The following is a 23,224-nucleotide window of genomic DNA, read 5'->3' on the forward strand; positions in this document are numbered from 1 at the left end:
CTGGTTAGAAAAGTGTTGCCAGTTAAGCAACATTTTGTACAAAAAGTTTAGGTGCTGTAAACTTAAGCTTCAGTCTCCACCTTTTCAGCCAGTACTTTAATGATTAAAATATTAGCTTCAACACACCCGCTATCAATAGTTTCTTGGGCACACATTAAAATATTATAAGATACATTCTAAGAATAAAAAAACTTAAAGGGATGAAATTACTGTTTAATAAAACAGTTCTTGCTCTTCATTGTCATCATCCGGTTTCAGAATGGTTGCTGTTGGTTACAGCTTCACGTCAGAGTTTGGCTCATTTACCTTTGATTGGCCGAAGTGAAGGTGAAGAGGAGAATTCACAATCAGAAACCTGTGAGTCTGTTTGGGGGGAAAATGTAACTTAAGTGTTTTTGAAAATGTAAAAATGAACATTTTCAGAGTTAAGTGTAATAAAGTAGTTTTAAATTTGTTTAAAATAAATTGTAGTACCATAATTAGGGTACAGAAATGTCCCCAAAGCATTGTTGGATTTTCTGTTGATTGATTGATTAATTGATTGATTGAGCTAAATTAGGAAAGGGTTTTCCAAGTTTTACTATTGTATGTTTACTGCTGAACCTGAGGGTAACATGTTTGCAAACTGTTAAATGTTTGTCTCCAGTGCCTATAGTTATTATTTAAAAGAGGCTAGTTAGTTAGCTAGCTAATGCCATACGCAACTCTTTTATCCAAAACCAGTTAGCTAATCCAACCAAATTTGGATAAGTAGAAAACAAATTGAGAGTTTATGATTGTGTGTCGCCTATTCATGTCTATGACAGTGTCATACTAACAGCCCCATCATGTAGCCTCCAATGACTGTAGCTTTAGGCTAATGCGAAGTCACTAAAATGTTAGCATGTCGTCTAAATAAGGTACACTTAAGGTTAATGTGTTGAGTCACTGCTCTTCCGGACATACAACTTAAAACAGTCAAAAGTTGTCAATTCATTTCAGTGAGAACTACAATCATTTTTTTTTTTTTTTTACATTTATTTGACAGCTTTCCTAACTCATTGGTTCTGACATGTTGCTAACACTCAGCTATCATTACCCAGGTTGATACTTTACACTTATTTTACATTTCACAGTAACTGGTACAGGTGTCATGCCAAACATTAATCCTATGATTTTATGTGCGCGCGATTATTAGTTTTATTATTATTTGTCTAATATTTTTATTATATTTCCAATTATTAATATAATTAATTAATTCTCCATCTAACACACTGTAAGCACTGTAATAGATTTTTACTGATTAACGTGTTTTGAAAGGATCCTTGCAAATGGCTGTGCGCTATTTCATCTACTCTGTATTCTACATTATAATCAATACAGATCCTTTTGGCCACTGGATTTCTGCTGCACCCTCGGCATTTTTTTATAACTTTCTTCAAAGAGATTTCAAGACATTTTTAATGTCAATGGAAGTTTTTACCTGGATGATATATAAAAGTCACTTTGACAGAAACTGATTGCAGATATGTCTGAGAGCAACAGTTTCTGAAATACTCAGACCAGCTCCTCTGGGGTCAACAATTAGCCACATTCAAAATCACTTAAATCCCCTTTGTTCTCTATTATGATAATCAGTTTAAATTTCCACTGTTATTCTTGACCATGCTTGCATTAATAAATCCACTGAGTTGCTGCCATGTGATTGTCTGATTAAGTATTTGACTTAAGGAGCAGTTGAACAGGTGTAATGAAATGTATCCAAACATTTAACAGAAATCCATATAAAGCCAACTCTATTAGTGTGGGACTACTTAACCTTTTTATGCAAGAAAACACCTCGCCATGCTCTTCATACTCTGAAAAATTATGCAGGAAGTTGTTTCTCCAAATAGATCTGTATATCATGGTTTTCTTTACCCCTTTTTCCTGACCTCTCTCAGATGCGGTTCTGGTTTCATTATGCATGAAATCCATGAGAGATGTAGAGGCATCGTTGTAGAGGAGCAGCTTCCCTTCCCAGAGGTGGCGCCTGTGTGCTTCAGACTAAAGCAGACGAGTAGACCCCGCAAATGGTTCCTCAAAATAGTCTCTGGCCCATATCCTTTCTGTACTGAATGAAGTAAGAATGTCATTAACTCAATTTCAAACCTTTTTATTTATTTTTATGGGTTTTTTTTCTCATGTATATCACTCAATATGTCCACGTAAAATACTTTTAGTATGAAAGCTTCATCTGTTGTTGATGAATTTTTTTGAATGTGTTTAGACCTTAACCTCTTCTTCTTCTACATGGTTGGATTATTTGTCCATACTGGTGGTCCTGCTCAGCTGCGTGAATGACGGCATGTACCAGCCTTGTGTAGAGGTGGAAGAGGAGAGCTTCACCCGAGAGGTTGTTATAATGAGCTGAGCGTCAGAAGAAGAGACTAGCAGTGTTTACTAGAGACCTGCTTATGTTTTAGTCCAATGCTTATCACTGTGCAGAAGAAATTATGCATCTTCATCTTCATCATCTTTGGTTGGCTGTTCTAGTTCTGTAGAAAAAAATGTAAATTTTGGGAATCATGAATATTTTGCTAATATTTCTACGGCTGAACTTCAAATCATAGCAATTTAGATGAAGATGGCACAACAGGTCCAACAGAAAGTATACAAATGTACAACACGTGAACTGTCCCTTTAAAGACTAATGATAAGCTGTAGTTTATAACACACTTCGTAAACGCTCTCATTTGTTAGTACCATAATGTGCTTGCGCAATCTTGATTCTTGGCTTCATGATGTCCCCGCTGAAAAATCCTGAAGTGCTTTGTCAAGGACAGGTTTTAAGTTTAAAATGTGAGTTTTTGTACCATATATGATACTAACAGTGCTAGTCCTACACTTAATATTTCAATTCTGCAGCTGCTTTTTAAATGTTCTTCTTTAAAAACTGACAGGATTACTGACATCATTTAAAGGATTTGTTGGTTTGTCTTATTTGTGGCCAAAAACAGATTTAACACAGAAAGAGAGAATTTTGAATGATATACATGTATTTCATTTCCACATATTTCTGTTGAATGACTTTAATTAAAATGGTTATCTCTTTTTTCTTAACCTGACATAAGTCAGCATTAACTGCGTCAGAACAGTCACTTAACAATATGTCATCTTAAAGTGGAGGTAACTTATTGTAATAAGTCAAATTAAACAGTAAAATCTTGTAGGAATGGATCAGAGCCCATAGCCTGACCCCAAGACCCCCTTAAAAGCTCAGATGCAGCATCTGGATATAGTATGTTATATCTGTGCTACTGCCGTTGTTACCAGTGATTGTATGTTAACAGTATGCCTTGTATGTTTTGATATTTGATATGACGTTGTTTTTCGTTCTCTGTATACAGATTTTGGGTTCTCTCGTCTTTCTTTACTTCATCATGGAAATGCTCATTAAGACAATAGCCCTGGGATTCATCGGCCATAAAGGAAGCTACCTGAGCAGCCACTGGAACAAGTTTGATCTTTTCATCATCTTTGCAGAGTTAGTATCCATGTGTCTATATCTATGTGTCTCTAGAATTTAGTTTCAGTTTAAAAACTTTTGCAGGGCAACTCCAAAAAGATGCAGTTTTACATTATTGGAAGGCACACTTATTTTTATGAATGAAAGAAAGTAAAGCTCTTCTTCTCGTTTGTGTCTGTAACTGCCCCCTCAGGCTAATGGATTATACGTTTAGATTCTTTAATCTCCACGTAGAAGCATCTCATGCCATCAAGCCAGTGAGACTAATCAGCCGAGTACCAAGTAAGTCGATATTTACAGAGTTTGGATAGAACAGAGGCCTGATGATTGTCATTATTTAGATTAGTATGGTTATTTTGAATGTACACTACATTGTTTAGACTGGAGGGCTAAACAAGGAGAGTTTTAAAAGGCAGGCGAGCATGTAGCATGGTCATCCAAGTTTGTGAATTTGATAACTCAAGTACAAAGTGATGTATGAGTTTCAGTACATCACCTATGATATCATAGATGTATTTACTAAAAATCTTGGACTAGTTCAAATCTCAGTGACCTTGACCTCAAGCTCAAGTTCTCTGAAAATCTTGTGATTGCGATAATTCGAGAATAAGGTGACGTAGGATTTTGTAATTGAATCCATAGGTGTGTCTACTGGGAGGTTGAGGGGTAGCAGTGTTTTTTCTTTGTTAAAATCAGATTTAGTTTAAAATGTTGAAGCACTCCAGTTAAACGACAGTAACAAAGATTTTTGCTCCACAGGTTGTTTATTTGTAACTGAATACTGTGAATAAAGGTATTTGCTAATTTATATGTGATTATAAAGGGGAAAATTTAACATTTCATCACTGCATTGTAACCGTTGTGACAAATCTCCCTGAAGTATACAACGTCAATAAAGTATCTTTTAAATATTTAAGATTTCACAGTAAGTAATGTAAGTAATTAAATTCTGAGACGTTTTTCGTGGAATCTTTTCAAAACAATAAGAAAACAATGTAATAAGAAATTAGTGAAATTTCTCACTTTCGGATTTATTTCTTCAGGATGTTTGGTTGATTTTCTGTCCCTCTCCAGTAAAATGAAATAACCATATGTCACGAAGTGGGATGGACTCAAGCGCATACTTCACAAAAAACACAGCACACCAGCAAGCCCGCACACCAAGGGTTCCAGGGAAACGGAATTCCTGTTTACAGACAACAAGTGATAAATCCAAAGGGTCAGTGATACGAAAAGGCAACAAGAGACTAGTACTTCGGAGCTTACTACCGAGGTTACTCAATAGTCCAGCGACGACATGTTTCCAGCCACTGCCTTAAGTAGTGGATGAGTTCAGGCGATGAGCCACAGGTGTGTGATTAACTTCAGGTGCGAGGGCCAGGGGCGGGAGCCCGCAATGAGCTCTGCCCCGGCGAGACACGGCAAGCGTGAGAGAGGTAGATGTAAACAAGAAACATATGTAGCCAACCTGAGTCAGCCGGGCAGACACGGGGACCATGACACCATAAGACCACAGAGAGCAAACTTACAATTTCAGGAGGGGATCAAATAATTATTTCCCCCAGTGTATGGATTCGTTGTTTGGTCATCGTCGAGCATATGGAATGCAGTAATTGAGTTTCTGTTAAGCTTTTTACTATGATCTATACAATTACACAGTACCTGCTGGATCCAAGGAGAAGGGTTTTAGTCCAGAATTACAAAACAAATTAAAGTTTTCAGAGAAAGTCGAACTATTATTCACGTAAGCTACCATTTTCTTGCTCATTTGTGTAGGTATGCGGATATTGGTGACAATACTCCTTGAAACGGCCCCCATGCTTGGTAATGTTCTCATCCTCTACGCGTTTGTCATCCACATCTTCGGAGTCATTGGAGTTCAGATGTGGGCGGGGAAGTTGCGCAACCGCTGCTTCCTGGGCGACGACATCCTGACGTATGTAAACTGCTTCATCTGCTCTTCTAAGACTTTCATGTTTTTTCTTTTCTCTCTGGGCAGCACAAGCTTCTAACAAACTTTAACCAATTATTTAATCCAACTCTCTGCCTATGGCAAATAATGTCTGTAAGTATTAAATTTATCAAATGCCTTCCATCCATTTTCTACTGCCTATTGGGGGCAGGGTCGTGGGTGCAACAACCTAAGCATAAAACCCAAACCTCCCACACCCCAGCTTATCCAGTGGAACACCATCTGACAGATGTAATCTCTCCAGTTTGTCTTGGGTCTATCCTGGGACCTCCTCCCGGTGGGGACTGCTTGGATCACCTCACCCAGGAGGCATTCCAGTCAGATGCCTGAACCATCTCATCTGGCTGCTTTCGATGTGGAGGACTAATGGCTCTACTAGTGAACTCCTCAATCTATCTTTAAGGAAGAAGCCACCCTTTGGAGAAGTCCCATACACTCAAAGTACCCCCACAGGATACTCAAAAGGACGCCGTCAAATGCCTCATTTAAAAACTGTGTTCTTTATTTAATGTGGTCATTTCTGTCTAATAGTAAGTGTAACAAATATGCAAAAAATGAACAAATCGGGAAGGGGCATACATTTTCATGGCATTGCAAAAACCCTACAATATTAGACAGAAAACCTCAACATCTGACATGAGCAAGTACCAGATGACTGTGGGACAGAAAAAAAAACATTCTTACAGAAAGAAACATCTGGCAGAGCCAGGCTCAGGGAGGGGTTGCCATATACAGCAGCTTCTCATACATACAACACTGAAATGATTGACTATATTTAAATGATTGTTTTACATAATATGTGCACATTGTTATCTGTTTCTATCTAGAATTTATAACGTGTCTCTGAGTCCATACTTTGTGCCCATCTTTGGTGGACGGTCCTCGTTCATCTGTTCACCTGACGACAAGGGTGGAGGACGCTTTTGCCGTGATGTGCCGCCCTACCAGGAGCATGGCAAAATCTGCACACTGGCTGCAGACGAGCCGATCCAAGCCGGCCAATGTGTAAACTGGAACATGTACTACAATGTATGCCGTGCTGGGGACCACAACCCTGACTTGGGAGTTATTAACTTTGATAACATCGGCTATGCCTGGATAACCATTTTCCAGGTAAGAAATTGTTGATATGCACAGAAAAACATCTGGATTATGTCGACCTCTGTATGGCAGTTCATTCAAAGATTCAAAATTCATAAAACAAATGCATTTTCTTTGGCATATAGTGCAGTTTATCTGTTCATCTGCCTGCTGTTTTGCCATCTGTAATGTAGAGGGATAGTATTTATGTCTCTCTGTGTCTCCCTGCTCCCAGGTTGTGACACTTGAAGGATGGACCAATATCATGTATTATGTTATGGACTCTTATTCCTTCTGGAGTTTTGTGTTTTTCATACTTGTCACTATTGTAAGTACCCACACCTGTTAAATCATTTTTATTATGTATTCAATAACAAGTATTGACGTGCCCTTCTGGAAACCAAAACTACTAAATCAGAGGATGCTGAACTTTTTGTTTCTTATGTGTAGATTTCAACAACCCTTCATAGTTGGTTGTGCAATTTCCCCAGAAACTCTATAGCTAATTCTTCATCTCCTCAACTAGATTGGCTCCTTTATCATAATGAATGTGTGTGCAGTCATCATTGCAACCCAGTTCTCAGAGAACTTCGCAAGAGTCACAACAGAGCAGCATGCTGGTCCTCTGTCTTTTAAAACTCTCTTCAGGAAGTTTGTTTCCTTCCTGAAGATGATGACCACCAGGTAAGAAAAGTACTGTGGCTTTAAAATCTAGACTTTGTTGTGTTTGAGGTCAGATTTGTAGTTTACAGGGTGCTAAAGTATGTAAGACTGTGTCAGGAATGTAGTTTTAAAAGTATTAGTCATGTCAGGCTAGGTAAAAAAAAAATAACAAAGTTGAGCTTTCTTTACAAATGGAAGTAAAAAGAAGAAATATTTAAGAATAAGAATACAGAAAGTACTAGAAGAACATAGGCCACAGCTTAGGTCAATGTGTGTTTACATCATAACAGGGTGCAGCCCGTCAAGAGCTCAACACATGTCAAACCCACACTGGTAAGACCAGTTTGCAACTGGGTGCAGTAACATCAGTCATAATAGCGTTAGCTGTTTGTGATTCGCCTAACCAACTGTCTCATCTTCCAGCATCAGGTCTGGATCCCTTTCAAGGAAAAGTTTAACATTCTCATCAACACTAAATTCTTTAATCGAATCATCATTATTGCTATTTTCATCACTATTGTTACCATGGCGATGGAGCACTACAACCAGGTGAGACATGTCTGCGATTATTTATCACATAAATTTGATCTCAGTGATATAAGAAGCTTGCGCTGTTAGATTAAGAGTAAGAAGAGATAAGAGGCGTCATTAAAAAAATCCATATTTACTTTTGCATCTAATGATGACTCTTCCCTTACGTTCATGCATTTAAATGATTCTTATTTCTCTTGTCTGTGTGTGATTCTGTTTTCTTATTTATTTCCATTTTCTCCTCCTGCAGCCTCAGGAGTTGACGCGAGTATTAATTGTCAGTAACATAATTATTACCATTATATTTGTGGTGGAGATGATAATAAAGCTGATCGCCCTCTCGTGGATGTACTTTGCGGACCTTGACAACATCTTCGACTTTGTGGTTGTTCTCACCAGGTATAAACCTTTATCCTTTGACTTTGAAACTTTGCTTATTGTTTTATTGTGTCACATTCGCAAACATTTCTTTGTTTCTTTAGGGGTTTCTCAAGTTTAAATAAATGTAACTTTATTCTCGCTCTTCTTACTTTTGTCATTTTTATTTTTCTTATAAATATTTCTGAAGCCACATCCTAGTGTTTGTATCATGTTAGATGTATTTCCAACAGGTCAGACTAATGATATCAGTATAATAAAGCATCATCTCAGCATACGGTTATTAGTCATTGTGGACAAAGTGATCTGACAGAGCTGCACGGTAATGTGTTTGTTTGTGGTTTTCAGTTTATGGGAATTAGGCTCCAAAGCTGATGGCAAGCTGTCAGTTGTGCGAGCATTTTATGTGCTGCGCTTCGTGAGGGTGTTTCACTTCCTCCCGTACCTGAAGAGGCAACTGCTGGTCCTGAAGAGGACGATTAGAGAGGCATCCACTCTGTGCTGGTTAATGCTGTTTGTCATTTTCATTTTTAGGTATGTATCCACACACCAAGAGTCTCGGTGTACACATTTGTGAGCTCTAAGATGTTATATTCATAGACTGTATATAAACGATAGACGTTGTTTACTGGGCTGAAAAGTAAAGCCAATACCAAAGTTCCTTTAAATTACATTCTGCCTAACAGCCACCAGGGGGCGACTCCTCTAGCGTCAAGGTTTTTTGGACGTTTATGGGTCTGTGAGTGAGCCTACTCGCATCAGTAAATAATCTCCTGATATAGACATTATTTAAAATTCTTAATACATTGTGGTGCTAATTTGATAAATTATGAAAAGTAATGATGGAGAAAAATGATTTTAAAGCATTGATACTTTGCGCCTGCCAAGTGATTTACATATGAGCATGCGGTGTCCTTCACTCCACAGTCAGAGCTACTAGTTACAATTTAAAAAAACTTGATGAATAAATAAATATATTTAAGAATTTGCACAAGTTGAGGCTTCAAAAATGACTGTTTGCTTCTTTAAATACAGTTCCTGATTTAGTTGTTATATTTTCTGTCACCCTTCAGATGCCATATTTACATACATGTGATTCTCACTGCAGCTTGCTGTTTGTTTGCAGCATTGTGGGCATGCACCTCTTTGGATGCAAATTCCACTTCAGGTCAATATATAATGAAACCGCTGATGATCGAAAAAACTTTGACAGCCTGCTGTGGTCCATGGTCACTGTGTTCCAGGTGAGGTTTTGACTTTGGGATGTGTGTTGTTTCATTGTCATGTGCACTCAATGGGCGCTTTATTAGGAACATGTGTCACCATCAATAGAAACCTCCGGGATGTGGGGGATCATAAAGTGTCCAGTGAGTGTATGGCCGGAGTCTTTATGCATGGAAAATGATGTGCTATGTGTTAATAGATAATCTTTTATTATACTACATATTATCAAAGAACTTCTAAATATTCAAGAACATGGAAAACACAATGAAAATGAGGCTGTAGTGTAGGATGTGGGGGAATGTCATCAATGTCATTGATGTACAGCTGACAAATCTGCAGCCCCTCTGGCCATGTGATGCTCTCATGTCAATTTGGACCAAAATCTCCAAGCTGTGTTTCCAGCACCTTGTTGAATCTGTGCCACAAAGAATGAAAGTTTTGTTAATCTATCTAGATTCTGACTCAGGACGACTGGAACGTGGTGCTTTATAATGCCGTGGCTGCCACCTCCCCGTGGGCAGCTATCTACTTTATTGCCATCATTGTGTTTGGAAAAAATGTTCTTCTTAATGTACTGGTGGGCATAGGGGTTGACAGCTTCCAGGCCAGGGTAAGAACTGTTTCAGTTTTCTTGAGTTTAATGTTAAGTTACGATAACATTAAAGGTGTGTGTGTGCACACACACCGCTGCCGATCTCTGTTTCCTGATGTACCTTCTGACAGCCCAGTGAAAACATTCATCAAGACTCCTCTCGCTGTCCCAGCTTGGCATGTGAGGCCGAAAGCTCCCTTGAGGAGGTACTGAGAAGGCTTTTAATTGACTTTGCTATTTGCTGATTTATAAATCCAGCAACTGGCTGAAGGTGCCTTTGTTCAAACATTCACACTGCCACTCACACCTTTGCTCATGTTATTCCAGGGCCCCAGAACAATCACAGGAGAATATTCTGTTCCTGCCACTGAGCCCAGCAGATCCAGTGGGAGTGCCTCAGCCTCTGAGATTCCCTCCACACAGACAAAAAACAACAGTTTCACTGTAAGTATAAAAATGATTGTTTTTAAGGTCTAGGTTGGCTTTTTTTCAGTATTTTATTTATGCTTTGGATAAAGAGGAGTGACCGATGTGTGACCGTTGACTCCTGCAGAGATTTTTGAATAGGATTCAGAAAGTGCTGCTGTGGTGCCAACAGCATAAAGACTGGTCATTGTACATGCTGTCCCCACAGAGCAGGTAAGTGATTCACACACAACAAGGGACACACACTTCATACTTAGTTTCATGAGATTTTTTACTCTGTACTTTATTACGTTTGACTGGACAGAGCTCCACTGACTTTTACGTTTTTACTAGCTGAGATTTCCTTAACACTGAAGCTCATTCAGGTCCACTAAACTAGTTAATAGTTACTCAGAACTTAGAAAGACTTTTCCTGTGCGGCTCCACAAATCTGTAATTTACTTGGATACAAATCAACACTCATTTAAATTGTATTTAATCCGCCTTCGCTCCTGTCCTATCTGTTGCTGGCATTAACGCTCTGGAGTCACCGAACACGGCAGCACTTTCAGATCATTCACACGTTAGCAGCAAGACGCTGAGTCTTTGTTTCAACTGGTGTTTGAACAAGTTTTAATCCTAACAGTGCAGCTATGTGGATGTTAATGGCACTTTGATGCAAATAAGTCCTACACCATGAAAATAGATTGACGCTAATAAGATAACCATGCTTACAGTATGATGAAAGTGGCCTCAGAGGGCTAACAGCAGCATGTTTAGCTGGATAGACAAAGTCCTAATGACGGTACCTGAATAGTGTATTTACTGTCCATGTCCTGTTTGTTATGAACTGCACAGGTTCTCCCTGATTTCCTTGACCTTGTAAGACAAATCAATATTTTATAGAAAGTAAAGGTAAAAGTATAAAATTCTACACTTCTGAGGACCAACTGGATTCAAACATATACATATTTTACCTGTATATTCGATGAAAGGTGAATTTGTGCATACACATACCTAAATTTAAAATTAGTTATCTAAAATATTCAAATGGTTTTACAGAACAGTGAGAGGAATCCTCGGGACATTTCAAGCCTCATGTTTTTCTGACCTTAATTGTGTTTGTTTCGTTCTTAAACGACTGTAATTACAGTGTCGGTGTTTGTTTTAGGTTGCGTAGATTTTGCCAGCGTTTGATGTCTCACAAGGTGTTTGACCATGTGATTCTCTTCTTCATTCTGCTGAACTGTGTCACCATTGCTATGGAGAGGCCCAGTATAAACCCTAAAAGCATGGTGAGACCCACATCTGGAGCAGTTACAGATATACTCACTCAGAGAAGCACAAATATATAGACACATTTCAGATGTGGCATCTGTGTGGAGTTACATGCTGCCAAGCTGGGTGATGAACACTTCAAGCCTCTGTGCAGTCCTGTAAAAAAAACGTAAAAAGATTTAGCCTGTAGAGTCTGAGGTCTTTGAGTCTCGCACGGTCTGACTTTGGGGCGAACTTGCTCCTGAGAAGATTGTGGCATTGTGTTAACACTCACTCGAACTCCCCAGACCAGCAAACGGACAGTACTTTTGCTTCTATAGAGGTTTTCACACTTGCACGTAATGTGTGAAACTTCTTTAGTATACCTAATGAAGTGTCAAGTGAGCGTATGTTTCTAAAAGAAAACACATGTAGGTTACAAGTGAATGTCGCTCTGCTCTAAAGGAACGCTTGATCCTGAATGCATCCTGTTCTGTTTTTACTGCCGTCTTCCTGATCGAGATGGTTATTAAGGTAAACACCAGATTTGCTTTTATTTATTTTTTCAAAATAATGTTCTTCAGTTTTGATCAAACATTTTCAACCTCAGATTGTGAGTACTTTCAGCTTTGGGAATCAGGAATGTTTTGAATTTATACTGTTGATGTATTGCTTTAACACAAGGTTATAGCTCTTGGCTTGGTGATCGGGAAGGGCAGCTACTGCCGGTCATTCTGGAATCTCATGGACGGCTTTTTGGTGATTCTGTCCTCAACCAACTTTATTATCACTTTGGTCACTTCTGACAAAAAGAACATGCTCAGCATCCTCAAAGTTTTTCGGCTGCTAAGAACACTTCGCACGCTGAGGTACCGTGTGTACACACACGCTGTGTAAATAGATGTTTGTTGTCATATGCAGCACCTCATTTGAGATTTGTCTTACTTTTCTCTGTATATGTCTGTGTGTAGATGTGCTGGCGTTAATACATACATGTATGTTTGTGTGTCCCAGGATGATCAAGCAAACCCCAAAACTGAAGCTGGCTGTCAAAGCTCTTATTGCATCTGCTAAACCAATTGGGAACATTGTCCTGATTTGCTGTGTCCTCTTCTTTTTCTTTGGGATCCTTGGGGTTCAGGTTAGCCCCCACCCCCTCCCAAACACACACACACACACACACACACACACACACACACACACACACACACACACACACACACACACACACACAGACTTTTTGAACAAAATTACAGCATGACTGCTTGTTAGCTTTTAGCCAAAAATTCACAGTTAACACCCAAGAGTGTGTACTCCTTTTGGCATCAACAGTGTAATAACCTGACATCACAATAAACCCTCTGCCTCTGTCTTTATTTCACACTCACGCTGCAGCTGTTCAAAGGAAAGTTCTTCTACTGTGAGGGTGAAAACACTTCAAACATCACCAATAAGGCCGAATGTCTCTCTGCTAATTATACGTGGGTTCGGAAGGAGTACAACTTTGACAACTTTCCTCAGGTACGGACTAGTTCCACATTGTTGTTAAGTACAAGTATAGAAACGATCAACAGCTCCATATTTAACACAACTTGTCCATCATGTCCACATTCCCCCCTCTACACATGTCCAAATCATCTCGGCCTTCCATCTCTACCTTTGTCTCTAAATCAAGTTTCATATTTAAGTCAACCTTCCCCTTCCCCCTCTCGTCCTACTTTGTCTTCGGCTAACAGTAGCATGGTTTCCACTGGATCTGTTGCCCAACAGCACTGTAGCCATTGTTAACAGTTAACCCTCCCCTTTTATCTGAGGTTGAGATAGGTACAATAGGTACAGCCTCTCTGTGGCTGAGTTTAAAACATTTCATCTCAGAAGTAGGATTCAAACTCAGACCTCCAGAGGAGACTGTGACTTGTTAATATTAATGTTCAATTAATATTGGCACCCGGAAAATAAATGTATGTCAACTTAACAGCTGTTTCTGTGTTTCTTATTCAGGCTCTGATAGCCTTGTTTGTGATGTACTCTAAGGACGGCTGGATGAACATCATGTATGATGGACTGGATGCTGTGGGAGTAGATCAACAGGTAGTTTTGCTACCAGTACTTTAATGTATGTTTTGCATTGTTGCTAACACACATTATGAAGTAAAAGGATTGTGATTATATGGGATGATGTAACTAAGTTCATGGTTTGAATTTACTTTTTTTGTTTTTCAAGCAAGTTTCATGGGTTTGCTAACTGAGTTCTTAGGATCCAGGAAATAAATGAAGGTCTGAAGGACATAATAAAAAACCCATCAACAAATTCATGTAGAAGAAGTAAGGGTGCCCTTAGTTTTTCACATACTATTTTTACATTTTTGTTTAGTTTTTGTAAATTAATAGTAACACAGACTAATGCTTGATGTGCTGTTGTTCATCTGAGGATATATTTATGCCATTTTAAGACCTGGTGGTGTCATGATCTATGAAAATTTGAAAATTTGACATCCACCAAGGTCTTCAAGGTCACCTCAATAATTTAAAGGTCAAAACACTGTAACTTAGAAACTACAGTTCCTAAGACTGTGGTGTTTGTTGTCAACATATAGAAAGTACCATACAAAAAATTAAAATATCATGTCACATGACCTCTGCAATATTTGTATTGCAATATTTTCACTGCACTCCAAACTTTTTTGCAATACATTTAAAAATAACAAAGAAAACAATGAATATATACAAAATACAACACTATTACTGTTACTATTACAAGTAAATACCTCCCACAGAGTGAGGTGCCCTGACAGAGGTTTGCTCTCTGAGCGCTTCTTTATATGTTTCCAGTCCTTCACACACTCTAATGTCCAGTCTAATGTCACTATAGAACGATTATTAAAGTCCGATTATTTAGTTCTTAAATTTCTCACAGACTTTCCTCTTGTGTTTCTTTTTCAGCCTGTGAAGAACTATAACGAATGGATGCTCATTTATTTCATCTCCTTCATGGTAATGAGTTTTTTCCTCCTCGACATGTATATCGGCGTCATGGTGGAGACCTTCCACGTGTGCCGGCAGCAGCAAAAACAATCGCTGCAGAGAGGAGGAAACTCACGGGATAAAAGTAAAGTTGATGAAAATAAAGCATCGTTGGGCAAGATACTGAACTCTGAGACTTCCTCTCGATGCACCTATCAGAGTGTAGATGTTGGTGGATGTTTAAATACCTGTACCCTTACATGTGTGCATGTCTCTTCCAGGTAGAGAGGAGAATTATTTCAGGCACTACTCCCTCGTGCGTCGCCGTATCTATGACCTGAGTACCAGCAGATTCCTCGAGTTATTCATGACAGTAGTCGTCTTCATTAATGTCGTGTTGATGGCTTCGGAACACTATAATCAGCCTTTGGTAATGCAAATCCACACGCACACACACACACACACACACACACACACACACACACACACACACACACACACACACACACACACACACACACACACACACACACACACAATCCTTTCAAAAAATGCACATGTATCTATGATAGAAATGTGTGTGTGTTCAGTATGTAGATCAGATGATAGAGTACTCCTTCTATGTGTTCACTGTCCTCCTGGTCCTGGAAATCATGCTAAAGGTTGTGGCGTTTGGCGTACTGAGGTTCATAAAAAACAGGTAACACAATTATGCCCAAGAATTTAACTTACGTGGTTTGTTGGGTTTTGTAAAGGCCTGATTGACTGCATGATGTGTGTTTGTCTTTAGTTGGAATATGCTGGACATCGCTATAGTCTTGGTTTCCTTCATCGTTATCATTTTCACCAAGATGAATATGGAACACCGTCTTCCCATTAATCCCAGCATCCTGAGCGTCACTAGAGTGCTCAGACTAGCACAAGGTACACACACACAAACACACACTTGACAATATGAGATCTTTTTTATTACTAAGGCATTTGTGTGTTCTACACATCTACAAACACTTTGAAGACAACACTTGTTTCCCTTTTCAGTGCTGAAGGCCAAGAAGATCAGAGTTCTGCTGAGAACCATTACTAAGACACTGTCACAGGTAAACACCCAGAATAAACTCACTAAGACCAGCTGATTTTACTTTCCATGCTTAGAAGTCTTTAAAACAAACCAAAAGTAGGATATATAAATATATACATTCAAATCTTCAAAGAGGATTTCACAGGCATTTTGGTTCCAGGTTGGAAACCTCTGTCTGCTCTTTATGTTCTTCTTTTTCATCTATGCTGCACTGGGAGTGGAGCTCTTTGGCAACCTCGGTCAGTCAAACTACTATCATAACAGTCACACACACACATAAATGTATTGTGCATGATGCAAAGGAACCTGATAGATGATTTATTTTATTTGCACTGCATCTACGTTGTTAAGTAGAAAAACAAGGAAGGGAGATATTTGCGTAAGTTGTACAGCAGTTTGGTCAACTGAGGTTGTTAGAAATGTGCTAAACTGAATTATTGCATTTATCAAGGAGACAGTGCAGAAAAATCACTGTGTGTGTGTGTGTGTGTGTGTTGTCAGAATGCACCCCAGACTATCCATGTGAAGGCATAAATCAGTACGCTAACTTTAAGAACTTCGGGATGGCGCTGCTCACACTGTACAAAGTGTGCACAGGGGACAACTGGAGTGGCATTTTGAAGGTACGCTTGTACTCATTCACCCATGCACACAAACTCTGCACATGTTGTCTTTTAAACAGTGAAGTCCAAAACCTGTAAGTAAGGAATAATCAACACTTGAATCTCCAGTCAGGGTTTTGTGGTTCATTTATACCTGCTCTGTGTGTCTAAAGGACACATTACGCCCATGCCGTCCCAATGATAAAGCCTGTCCCAGCTACCTGTGGTGGGCCTCGCCAATCTGCTTCGCCACCTTTGTGGTCTTGGTTCATTTTGTTCTGGCAAACCTGGTGGTGGCAGCTGTCGTGCAAGCATTGGAGGAAAGCAAAGAGGTAGTGTTGCTACATGTGAACAGACTTAGAGAGTCCACAACCATGCAGGTATTCACCAATAAGAAGATCTGGTTTTGAAACCAGGATCACGCTGATAACCAGTTGTTCTCTTTTAAAGCTCACTCACAGTAACACCAACTCCTCCATATAAGCTGGAACAGTGGGCATAAGCTGCTCAGCAGGTTCTTGATAAGAGGACATCAATTTCCTGTTATATAGATCCTATTCCTGCCCCATCATCCTTTGCTGTGAACCAGTTAATAGACAACCTGGTTGGTGCATTTGGTATCTGTCAGCTTTGATGGCAAATCACCACTCAAACACTAGGTCACTTTATGTGCTAGAGCGGTAACTACATACACAATGCCTCACCAGAGCTTTTGTGATTGTCCCCCCCAGAGGTTTGAAGGAGAAGTGCGAGTTGAAATTTGTTTTTAGGAAAGAACACACCTTCCATCTGTAATCTAACAGTACAGGCTAAACTTTAGCTGTTGTCAAGCTAGTATATATATGGCCAAAGGTTTATGCATATTCATGAATGTAGGCATGAATGTCATAATAATTTGAGGATTTTATTGATTTCTTTGAACAGTTTATTGATATAGAGTACAATTATTCTAATGCCTTGAAAAACAAGACTTTGTTCCTTGGGTTTGCAATTATTGTACACCTAAGTCACACCTTAAATAGAATAGCCATCAATAAGCTCGTGCTAAAATTATTGCTGGACATTTGCTGAAGGTAATTCTTGGCAGAATTGATAGAATCAATTTAAACTGTTTGGTTTGTTGGCACAGACCCAGATTTCAAGCATAAATCACAAATTTTCAACATGTTGTGGCCGGAGGCTTTGGGAAGGCCATCCTAGAAGCTTAATGGGCCATTTCTAAGCAGTGTCATCCAGAGTCGTCAGTTTAAACAATTATGCAAACATACAATTTAATATAATTATTTGGATATGTCACCATTTTGGCAACTGTCACCCTCAGATGAGGGAAAATTGGTTAGTGGGTAGTCATTACAGGAAGTGGCTTTTGAATGGCAAGCCATCTAGGCCATAAACATTTACAAATCATTTAAGAAACAATGGAAAAATCAACATTTATTAAGTCAGGACACTGTAAAATTTGGTGAAAACTCCACGCTAGTAAGTGGAGTTTTGAACCTCTTCTTCTGAGTCATTGAATGCCGCTTTGTACATCACACTCAACGTTTATGAGCACTGGAAAAAGTGTGCTTTTTCCAGTGCTCAGTGACAGCAGCGATGGTGCTTTCTTAAATTATGCAGGGCCCTACCCATTGTTTTCTCATCCACTTAAGTTAAACTTTGATCACCTGGAAAAGAAGAAGTGCAGACTACACCAATTCATCATGGAATTTAAATTAACCCTCCTGCCATCCTTTAAAAAACTCACACCCATCACCCTAGGGACCATTCTCAGCCACGCCATAAAAAGACCATATATCCATATTTTATTCCACTTTAAATTAGCCAACCTTGTAAAACTACTTCTCCCTGAAATATTCATGTAAAGTTTTAATTATATTTTCGTTGTTTTAACCCTTCAAATCCCAGTGTTATTACATGAGCGCCCTGTGTTATAAGCCCCAAAAACCAAAAAACGAAACTAAATATTTCCACAAAAAACCAGTTGAAGTAATATGTGATTGTCATTATAAGTAGGCCTTTAGATGGACCAAAGATTGGCACCAACATACATTTTGACCTGCCATTATTTTTTTTGCATTTTTTTTGCAATTTAAAAATTAAAACTTCAAGGCCCTGAGTCTTCATTGACATCCAAGAAAAGAAGAAAAAATAAAATCATATGATGATAATTTGGGGTTGAAAAATAGCGTTTATAATGGAAGTCAATGGGCAGAAAATGGTCCCCAGGGTGATGGGTGTGGGGATTTCTGCTGCTCAGCCATTTTAGGCTGATTTAAGGAATTCACACTGGAATATTAACATTGACAGGTAAAAACTATCCTGTGGCAAGTTTGGTTATATTCCACTGAACACAGTGGAAATGGCAGCCATTTAACACATAGCAGTGGCACAAAAAGGTCCCAAGAAGGCAGGAAGGTTAAGTGGATGAGAAAACCATGGGTAGGGCCCTGCATAATTTAAGAAAACGCTGTCAGAGCTGTCACTGAGCGCTGGAAAAAGCATGCTCAGTGCTCCAAAAATGCCATTTTCCCCACCACTCAGAAGGAGGCGTTCAAAAAGCCACTCGCTGGCATAAAATATGGTGTTCTGGCGGGGTTTTCCCCAACTTACGGCATCCTGACTTATTAAACTTTTTAAATCATTTCTTAACCAGATGGGTTGTAAAAGTGTTGATTTATGGCCTTTTGAAACCTGAAAACACTGACAGCTGTTAAGCATGGTGGTGGTACCATCATGCTCCGGTGCTATATTACTACCAGTGGTTTCGGTACATAAAAAGTAGGTGGAATAATCAAAAAGGGTGACTACCTCAAAAGTCTTCAACTTCACCTCAAGTCAACTGCCAGACAACTGAATTTTGGACACAGGTGTTTAACAGGATGATGATCGTAAACATCAGAAACTATGTTTGAAATAGATAAGGCAGGCTAAGATTAAGCTTCTAGAATGGCCTCAACCCAATAGAACACTTTTGGGATGAATTAGAGCGGAGACTGCGAGCAAGGCCATCACAAATAAAGATTCCCATGAACACACTTCTAAACCTGGTGGAAAGCATTCTCAGAAGAGAAGAAGCTGTTGTAGCTGCAAATGGCAATATAGTGCATGAATGTCTCAGAGCATAGCCTCTATTTTTCAAATATAATAAATCATTACAACACAGGAATCTCTGACGTTAATTATATAGTTAATTTTAAAAAGGTATTTAGTGGCGAACGTGTATAGTATCCTATAATATCGGAAAAATGCTAATAAAATACCTTGAAAACTGTTTTGTTGACCATGGATTATCCAGTATTAATTCTGCCACATAATAATAATCTAAACAAATCTTGGATTTCTCACGCTTAAAATGAAATAAAATCTTACACAACAATATTTAAATATTTCAGAAAAGGCCTAAGACTGAATCCTCAGACATCATGCAGCAACCCCAGGAGTCTCCAGGCGAACCCGTCATATCCAGCTCAGCTGGTACCACCGAAGGAGTCCACTTGTAAATCACTTCATACCTTAGACTTGTTTTTGTTTATACTTCTCTGTTACTGTGACATTTTCTGATATCCTGTAAATGTTAAAATTTTTATGCCTATGTACTTTTATCTTACTGTAAACATTTTTAACGAAATTCACTTAAATGTTAACAGTTCCTTTGTTAATAGTTGTTTATATAAACTATAGGTAAACACTATATATAAATACTACAGACATACACACGTTGTTTACAATTAGTAGTATTATAGTAACTGCATTACAGGTGTGTTTAAACACCAAGATCCATGATCTTATGCACTCTTTTAAATGATCAAACCTTTAAAATGTAAAGGAATAAACTTCTTATAAAAAGTAGCTGAACTGTCTTTATTCCAAAATTATTTCGAAATGAATTAAGATTTTTATAGATTTATCACCACACAAACACACACTCATGGTTTACGGTATAAGTGCTTTCACTGTATAATTAAGCAGTGTCTACATCATGGCTCATTCTAATTTAAACGAGGTGTGAAAATGAGTTGAAATTATAAAACACATTGATGACTAATATCACTGAGACAACAAACTGATCCAATCAATAAAAGTCACTTTTGGACGTTGACGGACTAGTTACACAATATGGGATCAACAAGAAAAGATTTTTAGAATATCAACAAATTAAATCCATAGTAAAAAAGAAATTTAAACCGGGTCAAGTTGAACTACAAACACCACCAAGTGTGGTTCAATTTCTTACTCTTAAACCCCCCAAATTACTATCCAAAATATACAGAATGCTTTCTAAAACAGATGAATCAATATCACTTCCTATTGCAAAATGGGAAGCGGATTTATCAGTTAACTTAGACCTAAACTTCTGGTCTCAGATTTGCTTAAAAACCTTTCATCTAATTAGAAATCCCAGTCTTCAATTAATTCAATACAAAATATTACATAGAGTGCACTATACAGGTCATCGGATGTTCAAGATGGGCTTTACGTCTACCAACAACTGCTCACACTGCCAAACCAATTCACCGGACAATTATATCCACGCTCTTTGGTTCTGTCCACCAGTTCAGAAGTTTTGGCGCGAGATATGTGAAGACTTATCGAAGTGTCTGAAATGTAACATTCCAACTTCCCCCTTAGTGTGTTTGTTGGGCAGCTTAGATAATGTCACTTCAGAAAAGAATATCGCCCATATGGTTTTCACTGCCCTATGCATTGCCAAGAAAACAGTCCTCATGAACTGGAAAAATAAAAATAATCTTAATTCTAACCAATATAGAAATTATCTATTAGATTACATTAGTCTTGATACAGCCTCTGCCTCAGATCAATTGCTCTGGGCTCCTTTGATCAGGTCCATCACCTAGTGGGGGTGGGGGGTCATAGTTTGGTCCCGCCTTCACTGTTGTGATTGGTGTGGGGGTAGGGACAGGCTTAGGGCGTCGGGGGGTTCCCCGGAGGCATCTTCCTTGGGGGGCTCAACCCGGGGTAGCGGTCATGTCCGGTTAGGGGCTCTGTTGGCTCTCCGGTGACTGTTTCCTCGCGGCTGCGTGCAGCGGGGCTAGGGGAGGGTCTGTGCTGACGGACGTGGGTTACTGACCTGGTAGCCTGGCTGCCCCTGGGTGGGTCCGGGATGGGCGTGAGGTTCTGGGGGCGCTCCGTCTCTGGGCTGGGACCCGGACCGGGCCTCGGGGGCTTGGGTCCTGGTTGGTGTGTTGCCGGGGTTGTGGGCGGGTGGGTGCATGGGGGCCCAGCCCTGGAGCAGGGTGCCGCCGGTGCGTCGAGCCACCTGGGGGGCTCTTCAACTGGTGGGGGAGATTGTCACATCTTGCAGGAGCTTTCCTCTCCTCAGGAGCTCCCTCTGCAGGAGGGGGAGATACAGGAGAGGTGGAGGAAGATCTCAGCCTGGGTGTTTATTGTCTTATGTAGTCTGGAAGATGAGTGGATGGTGGGGTGGGTGCAGTTTTCTCTGTGGTGGGGTTGGGTGGACTGTCCCGGGCTCTGTGGGGCCGGGCGGCGCTGCTGCACTGGGCCCGGTCTGGATGGGCCTGGGCCCCCTTTCCCTGGTGGGTCGCGGAGTATGGGGGTGCCTACTGGGGTCAGCGGGGGAGCTGGCCCCAGGGAGGGGTCACTTGCCCCTCCCTTCCTTCCCTCCCCATCTCCAGCTGCCTCCCTCTTCCCGCTCCACCACAACCACCCACACATGCAGGGCCTTGGAGTAGGGGTATGTCACCAGGGTGCAGAGGAGGCTACCCCCCCCTCTGTCCCCTTCTGGCTGCCTCTGCCTCAATTTTATCCCACAACTTAGACATTCACATTACTCACACTCTCATTACACATACATATAGGATCTTGGGGGTGGGCACGATACACGGAGTCCAAAGTACCATCAGGGTGTACACCCCACCCCTGGCATCGTTGCCCACCTCTCAATTTTAAATACACGTAGACATTGAGGGCTAGCAGGAGGGACCATGCGCTTACCTGCTGCTCTCTGGCAGGTAGCTCCAAGCCCTCCTGGGTTTTAAATGCACCTTAGAACACACATGCATCAACATTACAATGAGCGGGTGGAGGGAGGTTTGGAGTCTTCTCTCACCCCCATTCTCTGCGACCTGCTGGAGCAGGGGGGCTAGGACTAGGAGGAGGAGTTGGCCGTCCGACTGCGGTCTGGAGTGTGGAGCCTTCCTGCTGCTGCGGAGTCGGGGTGGTCTGCCTCCCCCCACCGCAGGGAAAAGGGAAACACCACCTGGGTCTGGGTGCAGTTCCCCCCTCCAGGGGCGGGGGCACCTAGACCCGGTTTGTAGAGTACGCTTGGGGAGTGTGATCGTGTGTACAACGTCTCTTTATGTCTGTCTCCACGTTGGTTGAGTGTGGAGTAAGTGCATATGAGAGCATGAGGGTGGGAATGGATGTTTGTATCTGTGTGTGCCTGTATGTCTGTGTCTATATGTCAGGTTGGGTGTCAGGCGCCACCTCTCTGGGGACATCTCAGGCCCTCCAAGGTTTGGAGGCCTATCTCCCCCTACCACCACTTCCCCTGCCAGTGGCGGACCCCCTCAGACATCGGTGCGTTGGTGGTTCTTTGTGTCCGGGGATGGGCGTCCAGGTACACACCGGCTCACTCCTTGGCGGCCGCTTATCGGGGCCTGGAGCCTGGGGCTCGCTCGGGCCACTTCGGAGGTGGGGTGCCCCCGGCCTCTCGGCCTGGGGCTCGGTCACTCAGGCGCAGCTGGCTGCCGGCGGAGCTCACGGGCGCGTCACTGCAACTCCCCCTGGCTTCTGCTCCGCGGCTGCTGAGTGAGCCCTCATCTGGGACTCTCCTCAGCTCTTTCTGGGACAGTGGCGCAGCTGCCCCTCTGTTGGTCTTCCTTGGTCTCTTGTGTTCTGGGGGCCTCTGGATGTCTGGAGTTTTGATCTCCTCCACACCTGCTTCACGCCCTGGAGGACGGGGCTGTGGCCCCCCCCACACCCTCTAGCAGATTATTACATGAAGGAA

At 40.8% G+C, this 23,224-nt stretch overlaps 1 protein-coding gene across 7 annotated transcripts; it reads left to right on the forward strand.

Moving 5' to 3' along the window:
- Window positions 1-268: 268 nt before the first annotated feature.
- On the forward strand, window positions 269-20,057 carry LOC308390401 (voltage-dependent T-type calcium channel subunit alpha-1I-like). Of its 7 annotated transcripts, none has more exons than XM_080872353.1 (33): window positions 269-357; window positions 1,923-2,077; window positions 2,271-2,374; window positions 3,369-3,505; window positions 3,681-3,769; window positions 5,264-5,423; window positions 6,287-6,572; window positions 6,775-6,867; window positions 7,066-7,223; window positions 7,493-7,535; window positions 7,626-7,751; window positions 7,984-8,132; window positions 8,460-8,645; window positions 9,238-9,355; window positions 9,790-9,945; window positions 10,059-10,133; window positions 10,255-10,371; window positions 10,481-10,566; window positions 11,504-11,627; window positions 12,055-12,123; window positions 12,274-12,458; window positions 12,604-12,730; window positions 12,985-13,110; window positions 13,591-13,680; window positions 14,533-14,698; window positions 14,835-14,983; window positions 15,144-15,253; window positions 15,344-15,477; window positions 15,592-15,650; window positions 15,792-15,870; window positions 16,133-16,254; window positions 16,407-16,565; window positions 19,629-20,057. In XM_080872353.1, the coding sequence occupies exons 2-33, from the start codon at window positions 1,942-1,944 to the stop codon at window positions 19,734-19,736; spliced, it is 4,026 nt and encodes a 1,341-aa protein (XP_080728479.1). In that variant the 5' UTR covers window positions 269-357; window positions 1,923-1,941; the 3' UTR covers window positions 19,737-20,057. The 7 variants fall into 7 exon arrangements, 5 of the variants coding, with proteins under 5 accessions (XP_080728479.1, XP_080728480.1, XP_080728481.1 ...); XM_080872354.1 differs by having other exon boundaries at window positions 15,216-15,253; XM_080872355.1 differs by lacking the exon at window positions 16,407-16,565.
- Window positions 20,058-23,224: the final 3,167 nt, after the last annotated feature.

Source organism: Rhamphochromis sp. 'chilingali', assembly GCF_963969265.1.
Source record: "Rhamphochromis sp. 'chilingali' genome assembly, chromosome: 22".
NCBI lineage: Eukaryota > Metazoa > Chordata > Actinopteri > Cichliformes > Cichlidae > Rhamphochromis > Rhamphochromis sp. 'chilingali'.

Coding starts and splice junctions, on each gene's coding strand:
- LOC308390401 (XM_080872353.1), top strand. CDS start 1,942: ATGCATGAAATCCATGAGAGATGTAGAGGCATCGTTGTAGAGGAGCAG. Junction 6,573..6,774: donor CCTGGATAACCATTTTCCAG/GTAAGAAATTGT, acceptor CCCTGCTCCCAG/GTTGTGACACTTGAAGGATG. Junction 7,536..7,625: donor CACATGTCAAACCCACACTG/GTAAGACCAGTT, acceptor CTCATCTTCCAG/CATCAGGTCTGGATCCCTTT.